Raw genomic sequence first — 26,137 nt, 5'->3', positions numbered from 1 at the left:
CGGGGCGCATGCGCACGCTGGGGCGGGGCAGGGTGGAGGCGGCATGGGGCACGTACTCCAGGCGGCAGGCCAAGGAGAAGGCAGAAGGCCTGTCTGGTCCTTCCTGCGCCGGTCAACCCCCCCCCCCCCCATGTCGCGCAGCAAAACAGACGCTCAGAACTTGTGATTAAGTACTTTATTAGGCTTGGTAAAGAGTTTCATCAGTACTCCAGTTTTAAAAAAAATGTATAAAAGCTACATACAAAACGTGGAATCAGACGACTAAACTTTCCCGACTCAGGGCCAAATTCTGCAAAAAGAAAAAAGAAAAGAATGTGAACTGGATGGGCTAGAGGAGGGGGGGGGTTGTGAAGTCAGAGGGACCTAGCTAACCTTTTTCATCCTCCGCTCCCGTGAGGCCTGCGAGTCAGTCTCTGAGTAAGGTGGAGGCGCTGGGGGGTAGTGGCCCTCCTCTTCCTCGTCTTCCTCCCTGTAAAGTCTCCTTCTCTCTCCAGACCCCTTTTTCTTTAAGGCCTCTTCTAAGAGTCGTCCATCATACTGAGGGTCCCGGGACCTGGAACCAGCATCCCGAGGATCCCGGGATCTCTGATGAGATCTGGGGTCCGTACGCCGGTCCCTAGACCTGAGGTCGTCATTATAGTGGGGATCTCGGGAACGTGGCAAGTCCCGAGCATCGTCGGGGTCATAGAGATCATCCCGGCTGCGACTTCTGGGAGGTGCATAGGCCCGTCCTCTCCTCCCACTACTTGGGGGAGAAGACCTTCCTGATTCAGTGGAGCCGGGCCTGTTGATGTCATCCAGAGCATCTACAGAGCGGGCCCGAGGCCGCCCGGATCCCCAACCACCCCTTGGCTGTTCCTGAAGGGGTTCCTGCTCCCACATCCTGGGACTTCGAGGCGAGTGGTGACTCCACTCCTCATCCCGAATTGGGGTAAGAGCGGGACCCCTGGAAGGCCGAGATCTCCAGTCATCTTCATGGAGGGAAGTGACTTCACTCATGGCTGTAGAGAAGGGAGATGTCAGTGGGACTAAGGTTAAGTCCAACCTTGTCACCCATAGGCGCACACCCTCCCCTGGGAGTACAGCAGGCAAGGAGTGCATGCAAGATTGTTATCAAGCATGCATCCTCCCCTAGACTCAGGTCTGCAGCTCACCCCGTTCCACTCGGCCATTGGGAAGGCCAGGCCGGGAAGGGTCAAAGTTGGCTAGTTCCTTCTCCATATAGTACAGGACCCTCATGGAGTCGTCCTGCTGACTAGCCTGTATCCTGTAGCCACTTCGTACTTCTGTGGAAAGGAACAAGGTGGTTGTATTTTTGGGGGGGGGGGGTGCATGTGGATCAACTCTCCAGCCACATTCACCTCAAAACAGGCTCTTACCTGAGGATACACTGCCATCCACATCACGCATCAGAGGTACCTGGGAGCTGTGGCCACCGACTAGTAGAGATAGGTTGTCAGTGGTTACTCTTTGGAGCAAAGCAGGGTGCTCCCTTCTAGCCTTACCCCACCCCATTTAGCCTCCCCCAGGTCTTACCTGAGCTATTTCTGTCAAAGTCTCCAGGGTACCTGCCGTAGGTAGGGCCCATGGGAATCATGGCAGGCGGCGGTGGCGGGGTCTTGGCAGGAGAGAGGTGGGTGTAGATGCTGGGGGCATAGATGCTGGGGACACCTGAGGTGGCTGCTTTGCCGGCAGCATAAACTGGAGGGCAAATTGGCACGAGAAAGGTGATTGGGGACTGTGCTGTCTCATGTTGGAATGGGATTCTGGGGGAACCTGAGTTTGCCCTTCATCCCATTCTTGCAATACTGTAGGTTAGGGGACACAGCCTTCACCAAGTCCCCACTTCCTATCTGACTTCACATGGAATTCTGAGAATAGGGGTGCACACTGGTAGATCAGGCCCCCAATTTCATGTGAAACTCCAGGGTGATCTTGTGTCTGTGTTCTGTAAGGATCCCAGAACTTTAGACTTCCTAGGTAGTGGCTTCACCACTGAGCCAGGTTCCCAATACCCGCCCCCTCCTTTATTGTCTTGAGATGAGGCTTCATAAATGACCCAGGAAGATCTTAGACTCATTCTGTAGTCAAGACAGACCTGGATAAGAATGACAGGCTTGCTCTTAAAGGCCATAGTAGGCAAAGTCACCCCCTTTAAAGATCCCCCCATCCCACCCCCGCCTTCTGGGACCACTAGTGTCTCCATAAACTGAGGCACTGAGGCCATACTGGGGAAAAGCTGTGGAGTCAGGCAAGCACACAGGAGCCTTGGAAGTTTACCTGGCCCACACCCTGGAGTAGTACGTACCTCCAGGGTTTCCAATTGCTGGCCACACCCACTCCTATCCCTGCAGCTCATTCCAGTAAATCCTAGGTAAACCCTAGAGGCCGTCCTGGTGGCAATTCCTAACTCAACTCACTGGGTCCATCTTGGCTTTCTGGGGTAGTACTATAATACCAGCTACCTAGGAGGCTGAGGCAGGAGGGTCACAACATGTTCAACGCCTATCAGAGGGTTTTTTGTCTGTTTATTATCAACATTTATGTCTATTGTGTGTGCACCACGGCAGTCTGTGGAAGTCAGAGGACAACTTGCAGAAATCTGTTCTCTCCTTCCACCAAGTGCGTCCCCTTTACTAGTGGAGCCATCTCACCAGCCCTGGGTCCTTGTTATTTCTGGTTTGTTTTAAAGAGTTACCTCTGTTATTTGTCATTGGTATGTATGTGTGTTGGGGATGGGTATGTACATTTGAGTGTAGGTGCCCATGGGACCAGAGGAATAAGATACTCTGAAGCTGGAGTCACACAGTTATGAGCTGCCTGACATAGACCAGGCTGACCTCAAGCTCAGAGATCCACCTGCCTCTGCCTCCTGAATGCTGGAATTAAAGGTGTACTGGATTAATTATTAATTAAAGGCTACCATACTGGATTAATCTCTCCAGTCTTACAGGGTTATAAAGTTTTTTGTTCTTGTTTTTCAGATTTTTAAGACAGGGTTTCTCTGTTAAATAGTCCTGGCTGTCCTGGAATTTGCTTTGTTGACCAGGCTGACCTTGAACTCACAGAGATCCACCTGCTTCTGCTTCCTGAGTGCTGGGATTAAAGGCACGCACCACCACCACCTGGTGGGCTACAGAGTTTTTAGGCCAGTCAGCCTGAGTAATTGAGGAAGTTTTGGGGCTTTTCAAGGGGCCCACGCAACGTGAAAACCCTCAAACTCCTGCTGGGCCCAGCTCTGCCCCAAGCTGCCTCAGCCCGTCAGGCACCGAGCTAGCCACAAAGCCCCCTCTGGCCTGTTCTTTTCTTTGGGTTAAACACCAAGGGGCAGACCTATCTGAACAGAACAGCCTCCCAGGGAAGACTAAAGGGCCAGCAGCTTTGTCCCCTTTGTCTCCTCTTTCCCTCCGCTTTAGGTAGGTGCTTCCTTCATTTCTGGTCCCATTTCCCCAGCCCTCCACAGGTGCTCGCCTGGATGTGAGGGCTATGTCTCAATATAGAGTCTCCATGTGAGGGCAGTTTGAGTGCTGTGTGCTGCTTAAAGTTAGCTGAAATGATGTGCCCTACAAACCCTGCTTGGTTTCTTACCTTGAGGTTTTTGTTTTGTATGTTGAGACAGCTCTGTGTAGCCCAGGCTAGCCTGGAACTTCAGCTTTTCTTGTCTCTACCTTCTCTTTCCACAGTGCTGGGACTGCCTAGGAAAACTGTCAAACCCACCTGGATTTTGTTTTAAAGGGGTCTTTACTTTCCTGTGAATAATATCTCGTAATGTTGGACATTATTACTTTTGGTGATCTTGTTTTTGAGCCACAGCCATAAATTACCCTCTCAAAAGAAAACAACCTCAAGAGTTAGGGCTGTCGTTCAGGGGCAGCTTTTGCCTAGCATGCGCAGGGCCCTTGCTTCAATCCCTAACACCGTAAGAGAAGCCTCAAAATAAAGGAAATGGAAAGCGGAGTTAGGGACTGATAGCGGAGAGTAAGTAAGTAACTGGTCTGCGCGGCCTGCTCCGCACATTGCCTCAGTCTGCAGAGCGGGCGGGCAGGCCGATGTGCCCAGTAGAGTGGGAGAGGGGCACTTACGGGCCTCCGGGCAGCAACACTTGTCTGGGCAGCAGGGACATCTGACATAGCAGCAGCAGGTGTGGGGACAGCACTGGCACCAGCAGATGCCCAGGAGGAGGAAGAGGAGGAGGCTCGCCAGGCAGACCACGACCACGAAGAGCCAATCTGCAGAGAAAGAACAGGCCCTGAGCTGGGAGGCCTGATTAATGATAAAGATGGACAGGGATGGGCAGGGCACCCAGGCTCCACAGGGTGGTGGTGTGGAGCCAACTCTGGGACAAGGGACTAGTTGCAAAGCTCCTCAGAGAACCTGCAACTACCGCTTGGTTCTCTGTGCCCAAGACTAGGGCATAGCGACAAAGGGACACAAACCCCACTGCAGTCAGGTTAAGTCACCACATGGGAGACCTTATCCTGAGTTCAGACAGCCAAAGCAGGAAGCAGGAGGGAGCCTGGCTGGAGCAACACAAACAAAAAGTAGCCTTCAGGAAGGGAAGGAGCCACAGCCAATACCTGAACCCCAGAAGAATACAGCAGGTACCAGTCACTCGAGTCCCTTGCCTGCACCCCGGAACCTGATCAATCAGCCCAGGCCACCCCGAGCCCACAGCCAGGCCACTAGATGTCAGAACGGGACGGGTTTAGTGGAAGTCCACAGCGAGAAGAGATTAGGGGGAGGGAAAGTACTAGAAACAGAAGCAATCTAACGGGGGTTCCACCCCATACCTTCCAAGGGCCCCGCCCGAAAACCAGGTAGGAGCTCAGGGACCTCTGAGGTCCTGCCTGAAGGGACAAAAGAGAAACAAGGTTATGTTGGCCATGGCCAGCCAAAGCCAACACCCTTAGAACGGCCAGCTTCAACAGTGGAAAACATGCCTGGAGCAGAGACAGAGACAATGGTCACCTAGGACAGTCCTGACCGGAGGTATTTGCACGCCTTCCACCCTGCCACAAGGGCCCCATCCGAAGGGTTTGACCTCAGCCTGGCATTCCCATCTCCCATGTATATAAGTCCTGTCAGGCACGGTAGGTATACTCTAGAGGCCACCAAGATATTGTCTATTGTTTGGTTTGAAACAAGGTCTCACATGGTGGCTCAGGTTGTCTTGAACTTGAAGCAAGCTTGCTGCCTCCGCCTCCTTGGTTCCAGGATCACAGGCAGGAGCCACCACTCAGGGCTCAAAATGAGGAACTTTTGGCCAGCTTATAGCTGCTGGGGAAGTCAGTCACTTTTCTTTGGGGATGTGGCTACAGAGCGGGTTTGCCCACACACCCATGAGCGTATAGTTACTAATAACAAGACTCAGGTTAGTTTTGAAAAACAGGTGAATTTGGGAGGGGAGCGGGTTGGGGGTATCTGGGGCAAATTGAAAGTGGGGTGTGGGGCACATGCATGCATATAACCAAAACATTATATATTTGTATGAAATATCAAAGAATAAATAAAGATTATGTCAAAGTTAAAATTTGAATAGTAAAATATTAAGATAAAATGATACCAAGTCCATCATAATAAATTATCTGTACAGCAACATAATTGTGAAATACAATTAGTATATTTTTGAAGTGCTGGGGGTTGAACCCAGGGCCTCATGAATATGAAGCACGTGCTTTACCACCCAGCTACACTCGGGCCCACAGTAGTTTTTCCCAGTGTAGTAAGGAGCCATGAAGGCACGTTAAAATCATATCTGGTCCTACACTTCAAGACCCAGGTTCCATGAGGCCCTGTGCCCCACATACACACAGGAGAGTGCATACGCATGCGCATGCACACACACATGCAGGAGACTGTGGTTCCACATCAACACACCTCCCTCCAGGGCACACCCACTTGGTCGAGGCAGGAGAAACAGGAGTTTAAAGCAGCCTTAGCTACCTGATGAACTGAAGGTTACAGGAGATCCTGACGCACAACAAACAAACGAGTTAAAAACCCAAAACAAGGTGTGGGCCAGGAGGCCAGAACTTGGTCTCATGACACTAAGTGTACTCCCCTCTCCTGGGGCACAACAGGATTTCCACAGACTCCCTGACACCACCATCACCTTGGTGGCTAGTGTCCAATGCCGAGTTACCTTGGGATTTTAAAAACTTGCCGGTTTCCGCCAGTTGTGTGGCACATGCTATATATAATCTAAGTACTCAAGGGAAGAGATACGGGAGGATTGCCACTTTAATTTGGGCCACATCGCCTGTTTCAAACAACATTCCTAGTTCAATTTTAACATAAGATATAAACCACAAACATTGTGAGATCCCGAGTAGCTCTAAGACCTGTTGATGGCACATGCCAATAAAGGTCCCTAGGTCATCGGAGGGCGGATTCCATCACTTGCCCTTTGTCCTGTGGCTCGAGCTCTCTCTGGACCTGATCCCACCATGAGGATAGCAATGCACAACCGAAGCTTCTCTCACATCCAGCAAATGCCATGTAAGACTATGGGATGGCTTCTGATTGGCCCATGCAAGGAAACCACTTGGCCAGACTGGAGACCCTGGGGACACTCTCCCAGGCCCCTGCCGTCCATCTTGTTTAGACACACTCAAATTTCCACACACCGCATAAAGCACACACAGCACCACCCCCAAAAGAACAGAAAACAAACATTTTATTTGGACGAGGGACTCATGGTACACCATGGTCCTGGGAATGTGGCCGAATGTAGGTCCAACTTCGGTTATACAGAGGACCTGGGATCAATTCCCAGCACCCACGTGGCAGCTCATAACTGCAACTCCAGTTCCAAGGGATAGGGTACCCTCACACAGTCATAACATGTAGGCAAAACAGCACTATACAAACTAAATCTTGAAAACAAAACAAAAACAACAAAAAAAGAAAATGCCCCCACTCCCTTTTTAAACAGGCCTCATGTAGTTCAGGCTAGCTAGAGATTCACCGTGTAGCTCAGACTACCCTGAAATTCAATATAGCCTAGGTTGTCCTGAAAGGAACTATGTGGCTTAAGACTAGGCTAGAACTCTTGATTGTATTGACTCAGCCTCCCAAGGGCAGAGATTCCAACGTGGGCCACCTCCCTCTCAGAATACACCCTTTCATCCAAACACCTGTGGACTTTTCTTGCTGTTGTCCTCTCGGAGACGATGTAACAGCTTGCACTGTAACACACTTGCTTTACCAGGAATTCTAAGTAACCTTGAGCAATGGAAAGGTTACGTTTCCTAGCGCAGGTGCGTGCATCCAGGTCACAAGGGACTCAAAACCAACCCCCCCACCCCATTGCGGTCAAGGAAGTTCTCGCTGCAAATCAGCTCTGCCCACCTTCTACTTTTGTTTGTTTTTGAGGTAGGGTTTCTCTGTTTTGTAGATCTGTCTACCATGAAACTCGCTCTGTAGACCAGGTTGGCCTCAAACAGAGGTGAGTCCTGTGCCACCCCCCACGGTATCAAGGCGGTGACCAAAACAGGACAGTCCCTGTAATCCAACTGAAACATATCTAGACTTACCCAAATATTATCCAAAGATAAAAAACCCAAAACTTGAGCCTATCGGAGATGTGCTAATATAACTGCTGCCTGCTTAAACCAATTATGTTTAAGATGACCTAACTATTCCCCTAGCTATGGAATTCCGCTAGCTATACTTTAATGGTGCCTGTGTATTCCTCTCTGGATCGTCATTTTGTACAAATGGTTGACCCCACATGCTTGTTATTTCTATAAAATAAATGCTCTTTGTTTCTGCATATTATTCAAGTTTGGGGTCTTCTTCAGCATTTCTTGGACCCTTACACCACCTGCCTTTGCCTCCATGTGTGTGTCTTTAAAACCAGAGACCAATAGAGTCCTCAGTTCTCTCCACTCTGACTCTGGCTGATTTGAAATGCCATACAGGGAAGGGTTCTGTCCGGGGTGCAAGGCACAGTGAATCCCAAGTGACTGGCAGTGCCACAGAGGGTAGCAAGCAGGCGACAGGGCCCAGCATGATAGCTGGATGACAGAGGGTGAACACACAAGAGGGGACAAAAGGAGTACCGGCTCCCACTCCCCCCACCCCAGGACCCTGGGAACCCAACCTCACTCACCAAGGACAATGAGCTCTGCGTAGGCCTCGTTGTTACCATCCAGATCCTGAGCCGAGACCACAGAGCAGTAATACACCCCACTGTCCCCCCAGGCCGTCTGCTCGAACGTCAGGTCAGCATCTGGGTCAGGAGGAGACAGTATGAAGACACCTCAGGGGGGTGGTACTGAGATCAAGAGGGGCTGGGTGTCCGTCCATCCGATCCCCCCCCACACACACCATGGGAAGGGAGCAAAGGATGGGGCTGCAGAAATGGCTCATCCGCTAAGAGGGGGGACTTGTTGCTCTTGCTGCGTTCCCTGCACACACGCAAAAGAGCTCACAAACATCTGTGACTCTAGTTCCAGAGGCTCCGGTACCCTCCCTGACCTCCCCAGGCACCGGCACGCACATGATGCACAGACATTATAGACGAAAATCATCCATGTGAAGTACTAAATCATTAGGTTTTTGTTTGTTTGATACAGTAGCTCACTGTGTAGCCCAGGCTGGCCTTGAACTAGAGATCCTTCCAAACTCAGCTTCCCAACTGCTGGGATTGCAGACACTGCCCACCCAGTTCAATGGCATCGTTCATCCAAGTGCACACTACCTTTTATGTACGGCTCTAAACACCATACATGGGTTCTTTGAAAATATCTGGGTGCCAGGCATGGTGGCACAGGCTGCTCATCCCGCATCCAGGAAACGGAGGCAGCATGGTCTCAAGCTGAATGCAGTTTGGGCTATAGTATGACCTTACCTCAAATAACACAGGCGAGGGCTGTGGCACAGTGGTAGAAGGTTTGCCTAGCACACAGAGCCCCTGACTTCACCCAACACTGACACAGAAACAAAACCAGCCCAAACCAAGCCCAGGAGGGGGGCACCATTCTCACTGTGGTTTGGGGGTGAGATGTGTGGTGTGGAGTGATGACCAAAGGCAGGGATGGCCTGACTCCAGTGTCTGTGCTTTTGACTCAAGTCTTACCAAGTCTCAAAGCCCAAGTCTCTCCTCCCTCTGCAGGGCAGGCCTTGAGGCTGGGCGCATAACAAGGAAGCCAAACTAACTAGGCCAGATCCCAGATAGGAGATGCCTGGGCACCAAGGAGTGGGTGTGACAGGTGTGGGAGAGACCTTCCCAGTTCCAAGCCCACCCCCCTCCCTTCCTGCCCCCACATTCCAGGCCAGTCCCAGGGCTTGGGGACGCTCTGGTCTGAAGCAGCCCCAGGCAAGGAACCTGCTAATTACACCGCTAATGAAAGTCTTTCAGCACATCCGGTTTCCTCTGGACTCCTCAGGCCCTAATTAGTTACATCCTTTCATCCACCTGACTGGGAAGTCTGGCTTGGAGACTCTGCCCTAGTGGTAAGCATTTTTTCTAGCCAGTAGAACCCCAGGGGATCATGGCTGCGGATCCTAGGCTCCTAATGACCTGCCTGCCACTGGCTCCCATGGACCTAGGAGCCTGCATGACAAACCTGTCCACCACACCCATGTTAACCATGGCTGCCCAAATCATGATACCTGGCACCTACTGGGATACCAGCTACTAAGGGCTAAGCTTCCTCAAAAGAAACCCTTTTCCAGAAGCTACCTAGATCATGCCAAGCACAGTCCCCAGGCCTGCAAAGCCCTTAGCATATTCTCTGGTCACTGGCTATGTCAATGTCACCCCCATGATCTCACGGGCCTTCAGCCATCTTTTCTGCCTACTCCAGCTAGGTTCCTTCCTCCATCCACATAGGCTGCTTCTCCATTCTCAAGCCTCAACCAGGAGGTGCACTCTCACCGCAACTCACAAGGCTCCCCTGCTCGCTCACTGAAGCCTGGCGCCCACTCTTCACCTATGACAATGTCAGAAGAACAGAGTCGGCCTCAGTCACCTGATTCCATGGAGGGCCATCCCTCTCCTTAGCTTTTACTGCTTGTTCCATTCACTCAGCATTCAACATGGCTGGGGGTATGGCTGGCACATGCCTATGATCTCTAGCACTGGGGAGGGTAAGCCATGAGGATGGAGAGTTTGAAGCCAGCCTGGACTACATAGGGAGACCACCTCAACCCCTGCCCCGCAACAAACTGCACCGAATGTTCCGGGAAGTGTTTAAGTAACTTTCACTAGAGAGCAAAGGTTGAACTGAATGTGATGATGGCAAGATGCCTTTTAAAACAAAATAAAACAAAAAAAAAAAAGCGTGAAGGTTCTCAGTGTGGCCAGGGGGTACCCTGGGGTTCCCTGGCCCTTCCAGGGATTCCAGGGTACACTTATTTTACAGAACTAACAGACAACCAGCCTTAACCTCTCAGGAACATTCAAAGACATTTTCCACGTGATATGTAATCTCATAGCAAACCAAAGGTGCTTGGAGAACCTTGCTTTTACTGAGCTCGGCCAAGGAAATGCATGGGAATAAAAAACAATGCCACTTAGCTCATTTAAATAATTCATTTTTAGTTTGGATTTTTTTTTTCATAAAAGGTACATTTAGTTCTTTATTGGCTGACTTGGAACTGACTGTGCAGACCAGGCTGGCCTTGAACTCACATGTTAATTTGTTAATGATAAAAACAAAAGCTTGAGCCAGGTATGACCGCACAAATCTATACAAATATGTTAATTACAGTACTTGGGAGGCTGAAGTAGGATGGTGAGATCAGTGCCCGTCTGGGCTGCTGAGTGAAATCCTGGAGAAGACAAGGCCAGAAACCGTCTCAAGAGTTCTCCAGTAATAAGATGTTCAGAGGTTCTGAGAAGAACCTAGAAACTTCATGGAGCAAAGTTGTCCTTAGAGGGCTTCCGACCAGAGCTAAAACAGGCTCCCTATCAAATGGGGAGCACGGTATAAAGCACATGACCTAGGAGGGATAGAAAGTGCCAGGCGTGGAAGCGGGGAGCCGTTCAACTCTGGGAAGGCTGCCTGGGGGTGACCTTGGAGGAGTGAAGACCGTGAAGACCTACTCGCCCTCCAAGGTCAGGCTTCTGGCCGCTGTTGACTGAGGTTGTCTGCGTGCAGATTCCTCCAATGCAGACTCCCATCCTTTCACAAGGCCCTCAGAAACTCAGACTGTCCTAAGCATTCCAGATTTTTCTGTACTACTCTCTGGAGGATTTCCCATTTATGTATCTGGGGTACAACAATGGGTGTTGGGTGCCGTGAACTGGGGCACCCATGGTTAATGCTCTTGGAGGGGACCCTGGATCCAAGGGATTGTCTGGCAGGGAGGCCCACTGGCCACAGTGCCCATTCCTATGGACTCAATAGCTCTTCCCTGAGCCATATGCTTTATAGCAAGTCCTGTCCAAAGATGAAGGAGCGAACAGGAACCCCCTGGCACAGGAAGTGATTACATAGGCCAGACATTACAACCAAGGGCCTCTAGGACCAGCTCTGGGCCTTGCTGTATTGTATTTGGCCCATTTAATGTTTTCAGAACCCATGAACAGCAAGGCTTTCCGGCTTCTTTTGATCACTCCTGAGGCCTGGGCCCACCTCCTTCCTGTGGGGCACACCCTGTTCCTGGTCCCTGCTGGCCCCTGACATCACAGGGGCTAGGCACTGGTTCCACGGGGGTGAGGTGAGAGGCCAAGATACTGGTCTCCAGTGGGAAGAAGGCTAGGCTCCTCCGTGGCTATGTCCTGACTCCTTATTTGCACACGGCAGAGGGAAGAGTCAAGATTTCAGGTCCTTAGGGTCCTATTCAGTGCTGCTGAGAATGGGGGCACGGTGGCTCTAAGCAACCTGAAGAGATTAACACTAGGGCCTCTGATAAAACACCCCACAACCCCAAATCTGGAGTGGAAGAGAGGCACTGGGAGGTGGCGGACATTTACTTTTCCCATCACTTTTTTCTTGTGCAGCTCCTGGGGACCTATGCCTAGACAGGTACAGTGCCACCAGCTGCAGCTCAGCCCTTTTACTCTTCGCTTTAGGAGACAAGGTTTCACTAAGTGGCCTTGAACTTCCGCTCCCCTGCCTGAGCCTCCTGAGTGGCTGGGGACAGGCCACAGTCACTTCCACTCTTAAAACTAGGAGAGTGGATGACCCTAGGGATGCCACCGAGAGGCCCACCTCTCCTCTCTTTATCCTCAAGGATGAAGAGGAAAGACGTTCCCATGGTTACTTGAACTTTCGGAAGGATGGCCACTTACCTACCACTGTTGAAATAAGCCAGTTGGAGACACCCAGTCTGGTCACGAGGGTCCTCCAGGGTATATCCTGATGGACATTCCCAAGTTTTGTGTCCCTCAGAGCAGACCCAGGTCCAACCAGCCTTTAAGGACAATCTCTGTCTGTGGTGTCCTGATTAGGATTGGGCAATCAGGCCCAGAGTGAGCCCCCAACTTCAAGAAAGCTTAGGATTTCCATGGAGATTCAAGGCAATTCCTTGAGACCTGATTCCTTGGGACCCCGCCGCCCACCTGCGGCCTGATGGGGAGAGGGCATACTCTACGGCCTGGTTTCCAGGGATCAGCTAAGAGTCACCCCGCTGCCTGTGAGGCAAGGAACGGATGTACACATCCGTTACCTGGGATGCCTGCACCCCTGGCCCGCTGCTGTCCCTATGTCCTTCCTCTACCCATCAGATCACACTAGCAAAGATGGCACATCCAAGTAATTAACATCGCCAAATGCTACCTTCTTTGGACCTTGTAAAACTACTGGAAATCTCCCATACTTAACAAAACTCCCCAAGACAGGGGCTCATGTAGTCAGGCTGACCTCCAACTTGCTACATAGCTGAGGGTGGTTGTCCGCCTCCCCAAGGCTAGGTAGGATTACAGGTGTGCACCATCGTGCCCAGGGCTGCCAGTCTTCCCAAGTCTTTTCACTGGCAGTGTTGCTTCTGGAAGGTAATGTGAGGCAGGGACAGGGTCTGGGGGCTGTTCTGCTTACCACTGTATTCCCAGTGAGTCTAACAGCACCTGGGACACAGCAGACCATGGTAAACACCAAGGCAATTGCTGTGGATATAATTCAGTGGTAGAGCCCCTGCCTAGAGTCCCCCAGTGAGGGGTGTGGGTGGCTCAGTGGTAGAGCCCCTGCCTAGAATGTTCCAAGCCCTGGGTTCCATCTACAGCAACACCAGAGAACAAGAATGAATGAACGACTGAAGACCTACAGTGGTGGAGTTAGGACACAGCTGTTATCAACTGGGCGACACCCCAGCAAGTCACTTGTCTCTAGGGGGCTCTGAAAAAATAACAATAATAGAACAGAGTCACTCAATTGCTATGTGGTCTCCCTGAGTTAATCCACTCTAGGTAAATTTGAATCAGGCCCCGGGTCTCACTATACGTAGCACAAGCTGGTCTTGAACTTGAGATTCTTCTGCCTCAACTTCCCGAGTGCTGGGATTACGGTTGTGAGCCACCATAGCTGGCGGAAGTATTATTTCGCACTGTTAGCATGTTTAGTATCAATTATAAAACAACAGGGTTTTGTTTGTCTTAAATCTGCAAGCTTTTGACATTGTATGTTGAGTCTTTCTCCCTTACAACACTGTGAGCTTCATAGGAGAGTGATTGGATGGTTTAATTCTATCTGTGTTCCCGGAGCCTGGAACAAACCTGGCACAGGGTAGGGACTGTATTGTGGGGTAATGGGATAGAAGGCTAGATGGATGATAGGTGATGTGTGGGTGGATGGATGTGTGGGTACATGAATGAACGGATAGGTGGAGGGATAGGTGGATGGACAGGTGGGTGAATGGAAGGATCCCTCCCTTCATTATCCCATCGAGACACTCAAACCCTCGCACTCCCCCCCCCGCCCCCAGCAAGCCTCCTCCAGCCCTGCCCCACATACTTCCTGTGATGGTGATCCTCCTGCCCTGGTAGTAGTCTCCAAGGGTCACGGCGTTGCCCTGCTTGGTGGCCACCACCCTGACAGTGCGCACACTGTCCTGGCACTCCACATAGGGGTTGTAGCCAGGGTTGCCAGCTGCCAGCTGGGCATTTATCTGGTTCTCCACACTGGCGGGGGAGAAGGCGTCGGCCACACGGTCTCTGCAGAATGACTTGTACTTCCAGATCACGATTGGGGTTGAGATGGAGCTGCTCATCTGATAGGTGCAGGGCAGCGTCACGGGCTGGAACAGGATCACCACGTGGTAGGGGTCCGACACAGTCACCTGGATGGTGTTGGCCGGAGCTGGGAGCAGAGGAGCCAACAAGGAGAGCTGAACTCAGTGGGTCCCGCAACAGCAAGGAGCCATGCCACTTAACAGAGAGTGTGTTTTTTTTTTTTCAGAGCACTTGGCATACTGCTCCTTAATCCCTTAGACTGGTGAGGCAAATTGGATGATGTGCCCATTTTACACACCCTTGGGGCTGAAAAGTGATATATATGTAGCCCCATAGGCCAGGTTCCTGGAATACTCTGTCCACCTTTTCCTCCCCAGAGACTCTCCTCAAAATGCACACCCAGACACAAATAGAACCCTTCCTGAGCCAATATTCAATGTAAGCGCGCAATGGCCAGCGGAGGATGGTTACAGGTTCTAAAGTCCACCCTACAGATACCCGGGAGGTGCGTGGGGTAGGGAGTCCCCAATTCCACACCCACTCCAAGCCAGGACTACTATTTCTCGAGCTCTTCTTTCAGGGACCGTCGGATCTAGCCCTCGAGTGCCCTCTCCCCGTTACCCCAACACTTAGAAATCTTGGGATGTGCCCAAGATTCCAGTGCCTGGCCTTTTCCGTGGTGGTGGGGGGGGGCATTGCTCCTGTCCCACAAAGGGTACAGTTCTCAGGCTTAGAATCCCGAGTTTCACTTCCTGTTATCTCCAACAAAGGCGGAGGAGCGGGCTGGACGCGGCAATAAAAGAAATTCCCTTCCTCTGGCACACAGAGGTCTCCCCAGCTAGGCGGAATCTGGTGGTCTCGAATCTGCACCCTCGAACTAGCCATCACCCCCGCCTCTTGGTTCCAGCTCCTCCAGGACCGGTGAAAACCGCAGCCCTCCATCTACCTTCTGTAGTGCCCTCCCGCCGTCCCACAGCACCGGGGACCCCATTCCTTACCTGGACTGTAAGTGATGAGAAAGAGCCACACGAAGAACATAGTGGTCGGGCGAGAGCCAGGCGCCTCAGAAGGCGCGCTGGGCGCCGGCGCCATCGCGGCCGTCTAGCAGCGACGGAGCCCGCGTGTCCCCTCCCAAGTATCCCAAGAGTAGGGGGCGCGGTGAGCACCAAGGCCGAGAAGGGTACTTGATCCGCCCGGCCCTCAATTCAAGTCCATTTTCTCTACACTGAAGGAGTTCTAACCTACAAAAAAAACTTGGACGAAGCTCATGTCTTCGGCTCTCCCGGGACAACTGACCCAGTGCGCGACGGCTCTCTGGGTCACTCCACCCCCTGTGCACTCCCAGGAATGGATCCGCCCAGGTACACAAGGGTGGGAGCCCTGGGGCTGGGCTTGGGGGTGGGCGGCGGAGGAGGGGCTTGCGGGCCTCCCTCCCCGGAAGTGGGCTGACTCAGGTGCGCTCCTGCCCCCAGGGCCTGAACCAAGTGACCACTTAGCCCGGAGGGCGCCCGCACCCCAGGCGACGTGTGCAACCACCTGCTGCTCTGGGCAAAGTTGATAGGACCGTGCTCCAGGAAGACAGAGGCCCCCTGAGGGTGCTCCACCTGCCGAGAGGGGCCGGCCCTGCTGCGCACCTGTTCGCTGCCGGTCCCCACCCCTGTCTCCGGCGCCGTTGGATCCGCCTAGGTGCGCCCTGCGGGGAGGTGCCATGCCCAGCAAGGTCCGGGCTGGCAGAGGCGTGTCGGTGACGCTGCCTGCCTTCCCACTCTCGTCCCGGTTGGGGAGGTGTCGCGGACTTTCTGGGCTCCTAAGTTGGATGACTCAAGTATCAATGAGCGCCCCCACCCCCCTCTGAAAGTGATGCTCTGGCCCCTCAGGCGATGCTCGTGGGGACAGAACTTTTGAAAAAGTTGCAGTCGTTCTTCGGCAGTTTCCTTACTTCCTTGTGGTTCCCTCTCCACCTCCCCTTCGGTCATCCCTTACTCTAGGTCAGGCTTCCGGAAGTTCTGACGCTTAAAGGCGCTGTGCCAAGACTGGAGGCCCGGAGACTTGTTTCGGTTCAAAGGTTCCCAGATCGTCACCTGCACCCCGGGAGCGGCCAGCGCCTCTCGGCCTTCCCGGCGTTACACTGCTGCTCCCTGCTGGCGTCTAGGGGACGCGCATTCTAGGAGATTGTGAACTGGCCGGTGGGTTGGGAGTACTATCATTTTCTTCTCTGTCTTGTAAAACTCGGTCACTTCCTTCTGCTCAGAAATGTCCCGTAGCCCCTCCTTACTCCCAAGAAAATTCCAAAATACACATACCGGGCCTGATTGTCCCTCCCCAACTCACTTTGCATTCTTCGCTTAGTTGGCTTCAGCCACACTGACCTGGCGTGTCCTGAATCGGACACTTGGCTGGTGTTGCTACCAGAATCCCCTTCCTGCTGCGGACACCTCGTCCCATTTTCCTCAGGGCCGCATTCAAAGGCAAACCCTTCTCATAAAATTTCACCCTGCTCATGAGCCATCATGATTAAAAAACAGAGGAAATCATCATAGCCATCATTGCTAGCGTTTATAATTCTAAACCAGTAATACGCATTACCTTGTGTTTTGTACACCCTCGCTATTATCAATATTATCGATACCTAGGAACTTGGTCATCCATCATCTTCAACGTAGGAAAGAGAATCTGTATTAGATTAGAACCCATCCTAATCACCCCATTTTCACTCGACATTTTTACATACCCCATCTCTACACAAAGATAAGATGTGTGCTTCCTCCCAAGGCAGGCTTATTCCCAACTTGTCTCTCCCACTTTTTCCTCCTGTCATCTGATATTTTACTAGCTCTAGTTTCTCCACCTATCTTTTCCTGTCCTAAAGACAACGTTGCTTAGTAAATATTCCACCTCTATATTTCCCGGCCCTCCTGTAGTTATGGGGGGCTGCATCAGGTCAATTATAGTTAGTAGCATCTATACAAAAGTAGAGAGAGAGGGTTCCCCTCCCAGTCCAGAGCCTTTAATCGACAGTATGCCTTCCCCTGCCACCGGAACCAGTGTGGTTTCGGGTGGCATCTGTGGGGACCCTGTAGAGGAGCCCTCTCCACTAACCAATGCTGGGTATGAATGTGAAAAAAGAAGGGTGTTATGGAACTAAGATTTCGGAATGATGGAATCTAGACTGTCACGATTAGTACATCCCTTTGACACCAAGGAGATGATTTAATGATGATTTAAGAATCTGTCCTAGGGGGCTGGAGAGATGGCTCAGTGGTTAAGAGTATTGCCTGCTCTTCCAAAGGTCCTGAGTTCAATTCCTGGCAACCACATGGTGGCTCACAACCATTTGGAATGAGGTCTGGTGCCCTCTTCTGGCCTGCAGACATACACACAGACAGAATATTGTATACATAGTAAGTAAATAAAGATTTAAAAAAAAAAAGAAGAATCTGTCCTATGGCCGGGCAGTGGTGGCACATGGCTTTTATCCCAGCACTCAGGAGGCAGAAGCAGGCAGCAGATCTCAGTGAGTTCGAGACTAGCTCAATCTGCAAAGCAAGTTCCAGGACAGCCAGGACTGTTACACAGAGAATCCCTGTCTTGAACCCCCCCCCCCCAAAAAAAAATCTATCTCTAGGAGAGGTGGTCCTTGTCATGGCTTCCCACTGGACTTCAGTATCTGTGTGTCCCCCTTTTGATGGACACGAAGCCCTTGTCCCATTCCCATGCCAGGCACTTTTTGTCTCTGAGACAAAGGCCTGTGAGAAACAGGGTTTTTATTTGTTTTGTTTTGTAAAATCTTTATTTTTTTGACTCATGTTTTCAAAGGTTTTGGGGCATGTTTGGATGGCCACATCATTTGGGGCTTGCATTTGAAGGCTGGTGAGGCCGAGAACTAAGCATGTTGCTTGCTTCACGGAGGCTAGGAAGCAGTCAGGCAGACAGGAAGGGCCAGGGACAAGAGAGACCCAAGGACTGCCCTACTTCTGCCAACTGAGTTCTGCTTCCCAATGATGGACCAGCCTGACTCCATCTTAAGATTAAAAGCCATACCTGTTTTCTGTAAAACTTGAATTTGACCAGTTGACGTGTCCCACACCTATATCCTGACCCCCACCCTGATATGATGTTCTGCCAAATAATATTGAGATGTTCCTCCATGTTCCTACATAACCAAGAATCCTTGAAAACCCCTTGGCCTTGAAGTTTGGGGCTAATATAAACCTAGCTTTCTCCCATGTTTGATGCTAAGCCCCACCTCTAGACACAGAGCCCTGATATAAAATAAAGCTTGTGTAATCTGACCCAAGAATTTGAGTAATGGTCTTTCCTATCATTTGGTGGGATAAACACTAAGGTTTTTCAATACCATCAAAATCAGTACCACCATCTGGGACTCAAACGTGTGGCCTATAGTGTATGTTTGGATTCAAAGCACACACTGTCTTCATGTACTGGATGTGTGAGGGTGGATAATTTGCCTTTTGAGTTCATCCTATCTACTTCCTGGGGATATGTAAATTATTGTTGGAGGAAGCCACTTGTTGGTTTCCAGCTACTCAGCCCCGAAATAATCACACAGAAATCATATTATTTAAATCACTGCTTGGCCCACTAGCTCTAGCTTCTTATTTGCTAACTCTTACATCTTAATTTAACCCATCTCCATTAATCTGTGCATTTACTGGTTGTGGCCTACCAGTAAAGTTTCAGTACATCTGTCTCCGGCGGCCGCTCCATGGCTTCTCCCTAACTCCACCTCCTTTCTCCCAGCATTCTGTTTAGTTTCCCCACCTAGCTCTGTTCCCCTGTAGCTCTGCTAGAGGGCCGAAGCAGTTCCTTTATTAACCAATGATATTCACAGCATACAGAGGGGAATCTCACATCAAGTTATATCTTACTCACATATAGCTCAGTTTTTGTTTTATGTTCATGTGTCTGCCTACATGCATGTCTGTACACCACATGTGTGCCTGGTGCCCACAGAAGCCAGAAGAGGGCAGCAGGTCCTCTGGGATTGGAATTGCAGACAGTTGTGAGCTGCCGTGTGTGTGTGTGTGTGTGTGTGTGTGTGTGTGTGTGTGTGTGTGTGGTAGGAACCAATCCCGGGTCCTCTGGAAGAGCAACCGGTGCTCCTAACTGCTGAGACCTCTCTCCAGCCTGATATGTTCTTATATATTCGCTCTTGTATGTCTTATATGTTCAATGTGTATTTCTGAAAACTTGCTGGAACCCAAGTTCTATGGGTGACATCACAGTACCCAAGAAGGTTCTTGAGTTCTTTCTGTAGTCTTCAGCCATGCTGGCCACTCTGTGGCTGGCTAGTCTTTCTCTTCCCGTGCTGTGGTCACAGAAACTAATCAACTGTCCCCATAAGAATGTATGCCAGTACGCTTTACTCTCGGGTAATGACGTGATCCTGCAGTGTAACCACCCCAAAGCACTATGGTATTTTTCTTCATCTCTGGAGGACAAGCTGTCCCTGCTCAACTCCATGCCCAATGTGAAGATACTGTTTGGGAGCAACCTGCAGTTACCCAACCCTCAGCCATCCCAGACAGGGCTTTACCGCTGTCTGGATAATTACAAGGCCCGTGTGGTGGAATATGAGATTGACTTTCAGGATATAACCCTGTTACGTATCACACACAAAGACCTGGGCCAAAGACCCCTGGAAAATGAGACCATGAACCTAGGAGGCGAGGTACTCGTTTTTACCCGCTGGGATCCTTGGCAAGACTGTAATCGCTGCGAAAAACCGGGTGAGCGCAAACGTCTGGGTTACTGCTACGTGGAGGAGCCGCTAGGAATATCCATGCCCTGCTGGCTCTACCTGGGAAAGGAGAAGGTGACCCACGTCCGCCTGCGGCCTGAACTCCAAGTACAAGCCTGCCAGGTGCCCTGTGACACCATCACAGAAATCACCCAGCCATACTTCATCTTTGACACTCATCAGCTGGACAAAACCGCCACCCACGGGTGGCTCAGCTGTCCCTTGGCCTCCATCTACAGGTAACCAGAGCAGGGCCGACAGCCTTTCTCTTGGCCCTCCATCAGTCCTGGTCTCTGGGGTCTATCTGCTGCTAGGGGGAGGTCTCCATCCAGTAGATAAGTTCTTCCTCTACACCTCGAAGCCTTCATGGTCAGTGAGAGCCTAGAGTCACTGGTTTGCTTAGATATTGTCACACCAGAAATCTCTGAGGTGCTGAGGAAGGTGGTGACTGAAAAAGGATCTGTTTCCTGCCCACACAGGCAACCTGGAGCCAGATATTCAGGCTCAGGATGAGCCAGTGTAAAATGGATGTGGGTCCTGTCTGCTGACTAGACCCTGAAGAACATGGTTTGCCCCTCTCTCCTTGCACCAGCAACATGTGTCCTAGTCCTTTCTCTTTGGGGTTTGTCGAGACAGGGTTTCTCTGTGGCTTTGAAACCTGTCCTGGAACTAGCTGTGTAGAACCAGGCTGGCCTTGAACTCACAGAGATCCACCTGCTCTGCCTCCCGAGTGTTGGGATTTTCTTTTTCTTTTTTTTAAAAAAATATTTATTTATTTATTATGTATACAATATTCTGTCTTGTTTGTCTGCCTGAAGGCCAGAAGAGGGCACCAGATCTCATTTCAGATGGTTGTGAGCCATCATGTGGTTGCTGGGAATTGAACTCAGGACCTCTGGAAGAGCAGTCAGTGCTCTTAACCACTGAGCCATCTCTCCAGCCCCTCTTTTTCTTTTTTGAGACAGGGTTTCACTATGTGGCTTTGGCTGGCTTGGAACTTGCTATAGACCAGGCTGGCCTTAAACTCACAAAAGATCTCCCTGGCTCTGCTTCCTGAGTGTTGGCCTGAAAAGTGTGCACCACCACACCTGGTACATGTTTGTTTCTTCCTCTGTCAATATTTTATGTAAGTAGGCAAAGGGTCATGGTATGACAAAATAATTATTTGGCAAAGAAATATCAACAGTTCTAAGTGCTGCATGCAAAAACTATTGGTAAAAACAGATTTACCAGGACAGCCAAAGCTATGTAGTAAGACCCCATCTCAAAAATAAATAAATAAAAGTCAAAAACAAGCAAAACAAACAAGCAAAAAAGCCAACCCCCAAACTTGCCAGAAGATGATTTATCAAATGTTTCCTGGTGACTGCCCTTGGTTATTACAGCTGTGGATGATATTTCGGTTTCTTTTCATTGGTTTTTAAATCATCATAAAAATCTCATAGTTACTTCATTTTTAATGTAAGATTTATTTTTATTTTATGTGTATGGGTGTTCTACCTGCATGTATTCATGTGCGTGCTATGTGTGCAGTGCTCACAGAGGCCAGAAGAGGACGATAGATTGCCTGGCACTGGAGTTACAGAGGTTGTGACCCTTCTTGTGGGGGCTGGGAATCAAGCTTGGGTCCTCTGGAAGAGCAGCCAATGCTTTTAATGGCTCAGCTACCTCTCAAGCTACCTCTCAATCAGTGGTTCTCGACCTTCCCTGATGCTGTGACCGTTAATACAACTCCTCATGTTGTGGTGACCTCCCCAACCATAAAATCATTTTTGTTGCTACTTCATAACTGCGACTTTGCTATTGAGTGATGTCTCAGTTCCTAAGACCATTGGAAATATGTGTTTTCTGATGATCACGACCCACAGGTTGAGAACCACTGCTCTAAGTGGTTCCTAGAGATAATAAAAATGCTGACTTCGAGCATTTATGCTTGCTGTTATGCATCCCCTCCACAATAGTTAGCCCTCTGGGACAATAAGCCCAAATAAACTTCTCATTCTGTAAGTGCCTCTGTCACTGTTTTCTCACAGCAACTGAAAAATACCCGACACGGTTTGATTCCAGGGGCCAAAGTCACACTTGCCGTCGAGTTCCAGAGGGACACAGTCAACTGTGGTGGGGAGGACATGGTGGCAGCAGGAAGGGAGGGCGTGTTGGCAGGAACAGAAGTTTGGCTGGTCGCATGGCATAGTGTATGGGAATACAGTGCCACATGGGAGTTCAGATCCGGTGTGGGCAGGTTCCGTGGTGGCTGGATCTCCTCACCTCATATCTTGGGATGGGAAGCAGAGAACAGTTGGTGGTAACATATTTGAAATAATTACCAACATTGTTGACTGTTTCTGGTCTTTAGTTTGTGTGTGTGTGTGTGTGTGTGTGTGCACTTGTGAATATGTGTGTACACAAACTTGAAATTCCTGAGTTAATTTCTTTAGTTGTAAATATAAAACAGTTTTTTTTTCTTGTGCTATGTTGTATGAGGAAGGTGGCTCGGCTAGCTTACACCCTAAATAACCACACAGAAATTGTATTAATTAAATTACTGCCTGGCCCATTAGCTCTAGCCTCTTATTGGCTAACTCTCACATCTTGATTTAACCCATTTCTATTAATTTGTATAACACCACAAGGTCGTGGCTTACCAGGAAAGATTCAGCATGTCTGACCTGGAAGCTCCATGGCGGCTCTCTGATTCTGCTTTCTTTCTCCCAGAATTCAGTTCTGTCTTCTCCGCATACCTAAGTTCTGCCCTATCAGGCCAAGGCAGTTTCTTTATTCATTAACAATTGAAAGCAACACACAAACAGAAGGACCTTCTACACCAGTGCTAGTGTTGTTAAATTGTTTTCTTTCTCCCACAAATTTACCCATTCCATCAAAGCATCAAGAAGCTTTGTCTTCAGCCAGTTGTGGTTTGAATAAGAATGGCCCCTAAAGGATCATAGATTTTAATGTTTGATTGTAGTAATATGGGCGGTGGCAGGGCTGCGTCCCCAACCCCCAGCCGCCTGCCCGGCTAGTTTATGCCCCAAAATAATTACACAGACACTGTATTCATTTAAACACTGCTTGGCTCATCTACCTAGCATCTTCTAGGCTAACTCTCCCACCTGGACTAGCCCATTTCTTATCATCTGTATAGCACCGGTCTTACCGGGCATATTCTAGCCTAAGTCCATCCTGGGTCGGAGCTTCATAGCGTGCGTCTTCCCTGGAGCAGGTAGCATGGCGTCTCTCCTGCGTCTGCTCCGGAGAGGAGAGCTGTGGAGTCTGAGCTCACTTCCTCTTCCTCCCGGCATTCTGTTCTATTTACTCCACCCACCTAAGGGTGGGCCTATCCAATGGGCCTAGCAGTTTCTTTATTGCTTAACCAATGAGATCAACAGATTGATATATGACACTCCCCCATCATTTGATCACCAAGGAGTTGCATTGTTTGAAAGGACTAGGAGATGTGGCCTTGCTGGAGGAAGTGTGTCACTGGGTGTGTGTGTGTGTGTGTGGTGGGATGGGGGTGGGGTGGGAGGTGGGTGGGCTCTGAGGTTCTCAAAGCCCATGCCAAGCCCAGAGTCTCTCTTTTCCTGCTACCTGTGGATCCAGATGTAGAGCTCTCAGCTACCTCTCCAGCACCATGTCTGTCTACACACCACTATGCTCCCTGCATGATGACAGTGGACTGAACCTCTAAGCTGTAAGCCAGCCCCAAGTAAATACTTCCTTTGTAAGATTTGCTATGGTCATGGCGTCTCTTCACAGCAATTGAACACTGACTAAAACACGCGTATATAGCTGTAGTATGTTTTTGTTTTTATTTTGTTTGCTGTGGTTATCAAACTCGAGGCTTTGAGCATTCTAAAACACCCTACCTCTAAGCCACATCGTCCCCAGCTCTAGGTATTTTGAGACAGGGTTTCATTATATAGCCCAGATTTGTCTTGAACTCAGTATCTTCCTGCTTCTGACTCCTAAGTACTGGAATTATAGGCACACGACATCATTGTTAGTTCCATTCATTATCTTTTCATGTCTGTAGGAGCAGTACTAATGCCTCCTTCTAAATTATTTTAAGTTAGTCCCAGCACTTGGGATGCAGAGCAAGTGTATCTCTATGACTTTGAGGACAGCCTGGTCTACAAAGAGAGTTGCAGGTCTGCTAGGGCTACACAGTGAGACTCTGTCTCAAAAACCAAAATAAGGTCTTCAAGATGGCTTCGTGGGTAATAGTGCTTGCCACCAAATCCAACAACCTGCGTTTAGTCCCAAGAACACACATGGTGGAGAAAGAGAAATGACTTTGACAGGTTGTCCTCCGACTTCCACACAGGTACCATGCTCCGTGTATGCCTGCATATGTGTGCAGGCACACCCACTGTTGTGTACTGGTCTCACAGATTGAAACAATCCATCCCATAGGGAAGCTCCTTAAGCAGGAAGGTAAACAACTCAGAATAGCTTCAGGAAGTCCCTGGAACTGACCAGATTCAAAGGTCCCTTCCTGCCAGAGTAAACAAAAAAAGCTGCGAAGATTCTGAGACCAAACCAGCTGCCTGGAAGAAGTGGAAAGCAGCTGAGCTGTCTGGAAGAGGGGTAGACCGTCTGAGGCCGCTGGAAAGGCCACTCTCCAACCTTATGAGCTGTCTGTGGCTGGGCAGTGGGCTCCAGGTTCCCGGCTTTTATGAGTTGTCACTGGTGCTAGGGTGAGTTTTGTTGATGCAGCTGTCTTTGAGTCATTTCTGCTCCTGTAAGCAAATCCAATAAACTCATTCATTCAACACACACACGAGAATACATGTAAGCAACAACAAAAACCAGATTAAACAAACACCCCCTCCCCCCCAAAAATCAGGTAGTTTTAAAGAAAAATCTCCACAAATGCACAGTTCTTAAGGACTAGCTGAGGACGTTTGAATGGCCAGAGGCTGTTTCCCTTAGGAACAGTTAATCCGTAGCCAGCATTCTCAAATGTAACTCCCTGACTGACAGAGATAGTAACACGTGACCTTGTGTGATGTGTGCTGCCAGAAACCTTGTTTCTTTATTAAGAGTGATGCCTGGTGCAGGGCAGTGGTGGTACACTAGGGAGGCAGAGACAGGAGGATCTCCATGAGTTCAAGGCCAGCCTGGTCTACAGAGCGAGTTCTAGGACAGGCTCCAACGCTACAGAGAGAAACCCTGTCTCAAAAAACCAAAGAGTTGATGGCTGGCATTTGAAATTCACCAACTATCTCTGCAGTGAATGGACCACAGAAAATCATGCCTTGCACGGTGTTTTGTGTTGTGTGGGTTGGTGGTAGAAAGGGGTCACTCCAAGACTCAGGGAGAAAGTTTCTGTGACTTGAACCTTGAACAATCATTAAAGACTGATTGATTGTTATACAAAAGTTGTTTTTTTGGGAGGGAGGGTAAATCAAGTTCCTCATACCAAAGCCCCTGGTCTACCCTCTATGATTTTCTAAAGGAAATCATCATGCCCCCCAGGTCAGTCCTTATTGTGCACTGTGTGCTGTGCCCAAGAATCGAGGACATCCAGGTGTGCCAGGAACGTCCAGTGACTAAAGCCATGCAAAGGCTCTCCCGTTCCTTCAGAAAAACAGCTCTGTAGATAGCAGAAAAGAACTGCTGTCTCCCACAAGGACTCCTTCAAGGTCGAAGTACTTCCCGAAAAGAACTATTCATTCGGAGGTTTGCCTCAGACACAGTAGCAAACAACTATTTCATTCTAATGCTTACCCCAGATACAATGATCCTACTGGATGTCTGCTACAATGTCTGGATCATCTCAGATTTCCTGTCTGAGAAGGTATTTAGGGAAAGATTTGGGCTAGAAGAAACTGTGAACAATATGTATTTATTTAAGATCAATTGAATTTTGCAGCTATCTTGGAAAGTTAGAGACCAACATGTCCAAAGGTCCTGAAGCAGGAATGCCTCTGCTTGGTTGGAATGTTCTGGAAAACGGGGCAGAAGTTAACATGAATGGGGTGCCAGAGAGATACAGAAAATCAGAACCTGCAAGGATTTGGCCACAGCTCTACCCTTAAGAAGTGTGTCAGGGAGCTCAAGAGAGGGCTGAGTGGTTAAGAGCTTTGGTTCTGTGACTCCAGGAAATCCCGCGCCCTTTTCTGGTTTCCTTGGGTAAAAGGCATGCATGTGGTAGATAGACATACATGCAGGTAAAATACCTACACATGAAATTAAGACTTTTTTTTTCAAGGATTGGAACTGGAGAGTTGGCTCAGTGATTAAGAGCGCTG

General features: G+C 49.8%; 2 protein-coding genes and 1 long non-coding RNA gene across 4 annotated transcripts; 2 read left to right on the top strand and 1 right to left on the bottom strand.

The window, feature by feature from the left end:
- Positions 1-160: 160 nt before the first annotated feature.
- On the bottom strand, positions 161-15,471 carry Lsr (lipolysis stimulated lipoprotein receptor). Of its 2 annotated transcripts, XM_075984970.1 has the most exons (10): positions 15,118-15,471; positions 13,902-14,246; positions 8,114-8,233; positions 4,791-4,847; positions 4,083-4,229; positions 1,537-1,701; positions 1,380-1,439; positions 1,155-1,286; positions 373-1,001; positions 161-289 (listed from the first exon to the last, which is right to left on the bottom strand). In XM_075984970.1, exons 1-10 carry the CDS (start codon positions 15,209-15,211, stop codon positions 254-256), a joined length of 1,785 nt encoding a protein of 594 aa, XP_075841085.1. In that variant the 5' UTR covers positions 15,212-15,471; the 3' UTR covers positions 161-253. The 2 variants fall into 2 exon arrangements, with proteins under 2 accessions (XP_075841085.1, XP_075841091.1); XM_075984976.1 differs by lacking the exon at positions 4,791-4,847 and having other exon boundaries at positions 15,118-15,468.
- A 121-nt stretch (positions 15,472-15,592) lies between these two features.
- Positions 15,593-16,658, top strand: LOC142857224 (uncharacterized). The gene is made up of 2 exons (XR_012911788.1): positions 15,593-15,805; positions 16,108-16,658. It is a non-coding gene; the product is annotated as an uncharacterized LOC142857224 (long non-coding RNA).
- A 2,748-nt stretch (positions 16,659-19,406) lies between these two features.
- On the top strand, positions 19,407-20,123 carry LOC142841221 (protein FAM187B-like). Its single transcript, XM_075958038.1, has one exon. The coding sequence runs from the start codon at positions 19,407-19,409 to the stop codon at positions 20,121-20,123; it is 717 nt and encodes a 238-aa protein (XP_075814153.1).
- The last annotated feature ends 6,014 nt before the right edge of the window (positions 20,124-26,137 follow it).

This window comes from Microtus pennsylvanicus, chromosome 1 (assembly GCF_037038515.1).
Source record: "Microtus pennsylvanicus isolate mMicPen1 chromosome 1, mMicPen1.hap1, whole genome shotgun sequence".
Taxonomy (NCBI): Eukaryota; Metazoa; Chordata; class Mammalia; order Rodentia; family Cricetidae; genus Microtus; species Microtus pennsylvanicus.
The sequence above is the reverse complement of the archived record's forward strand: the minus strand, read 5'-3'. Positions and strand labels throughout refer to the sequence as shown.

What these genes read in the sequence shown, in the direction of transcription:
- Lsr (XM_075984970.1), bottom strand. Translation starts at nt 15,211, where the DNA reads ATGGCGCCGGCGCCCAGCGCGCCTTCTGAGGCGCCTGGCTCTCGCCCG. An exon ending in CTTTGACAGAAATAGCTCAG is followed by an intron (nt 1,440 to 1,536) that starts GTAAGACCTGGG and finishes TATCTCTACTAG; the next exon opens with TCGGTGGCCACAGCTCCCAG. An exon ending in GGGAGCGGAGGATGAAAAAG is followed by an intron (nt 290 to 372) that starts GTTAGCTAGGTC and finishes TTCTTTTTGCAG; the next exon opens with AATTTGGCCCTGAGTCGGGA.
- LOC142841221 (XM_075958038.1), top strand. Translation starts at nt 19,407, where the DNA reads ATGCTGGCCACTCTGTGGCTGGCTAGTCTTTCTCTTCCCGTGCTGTGG.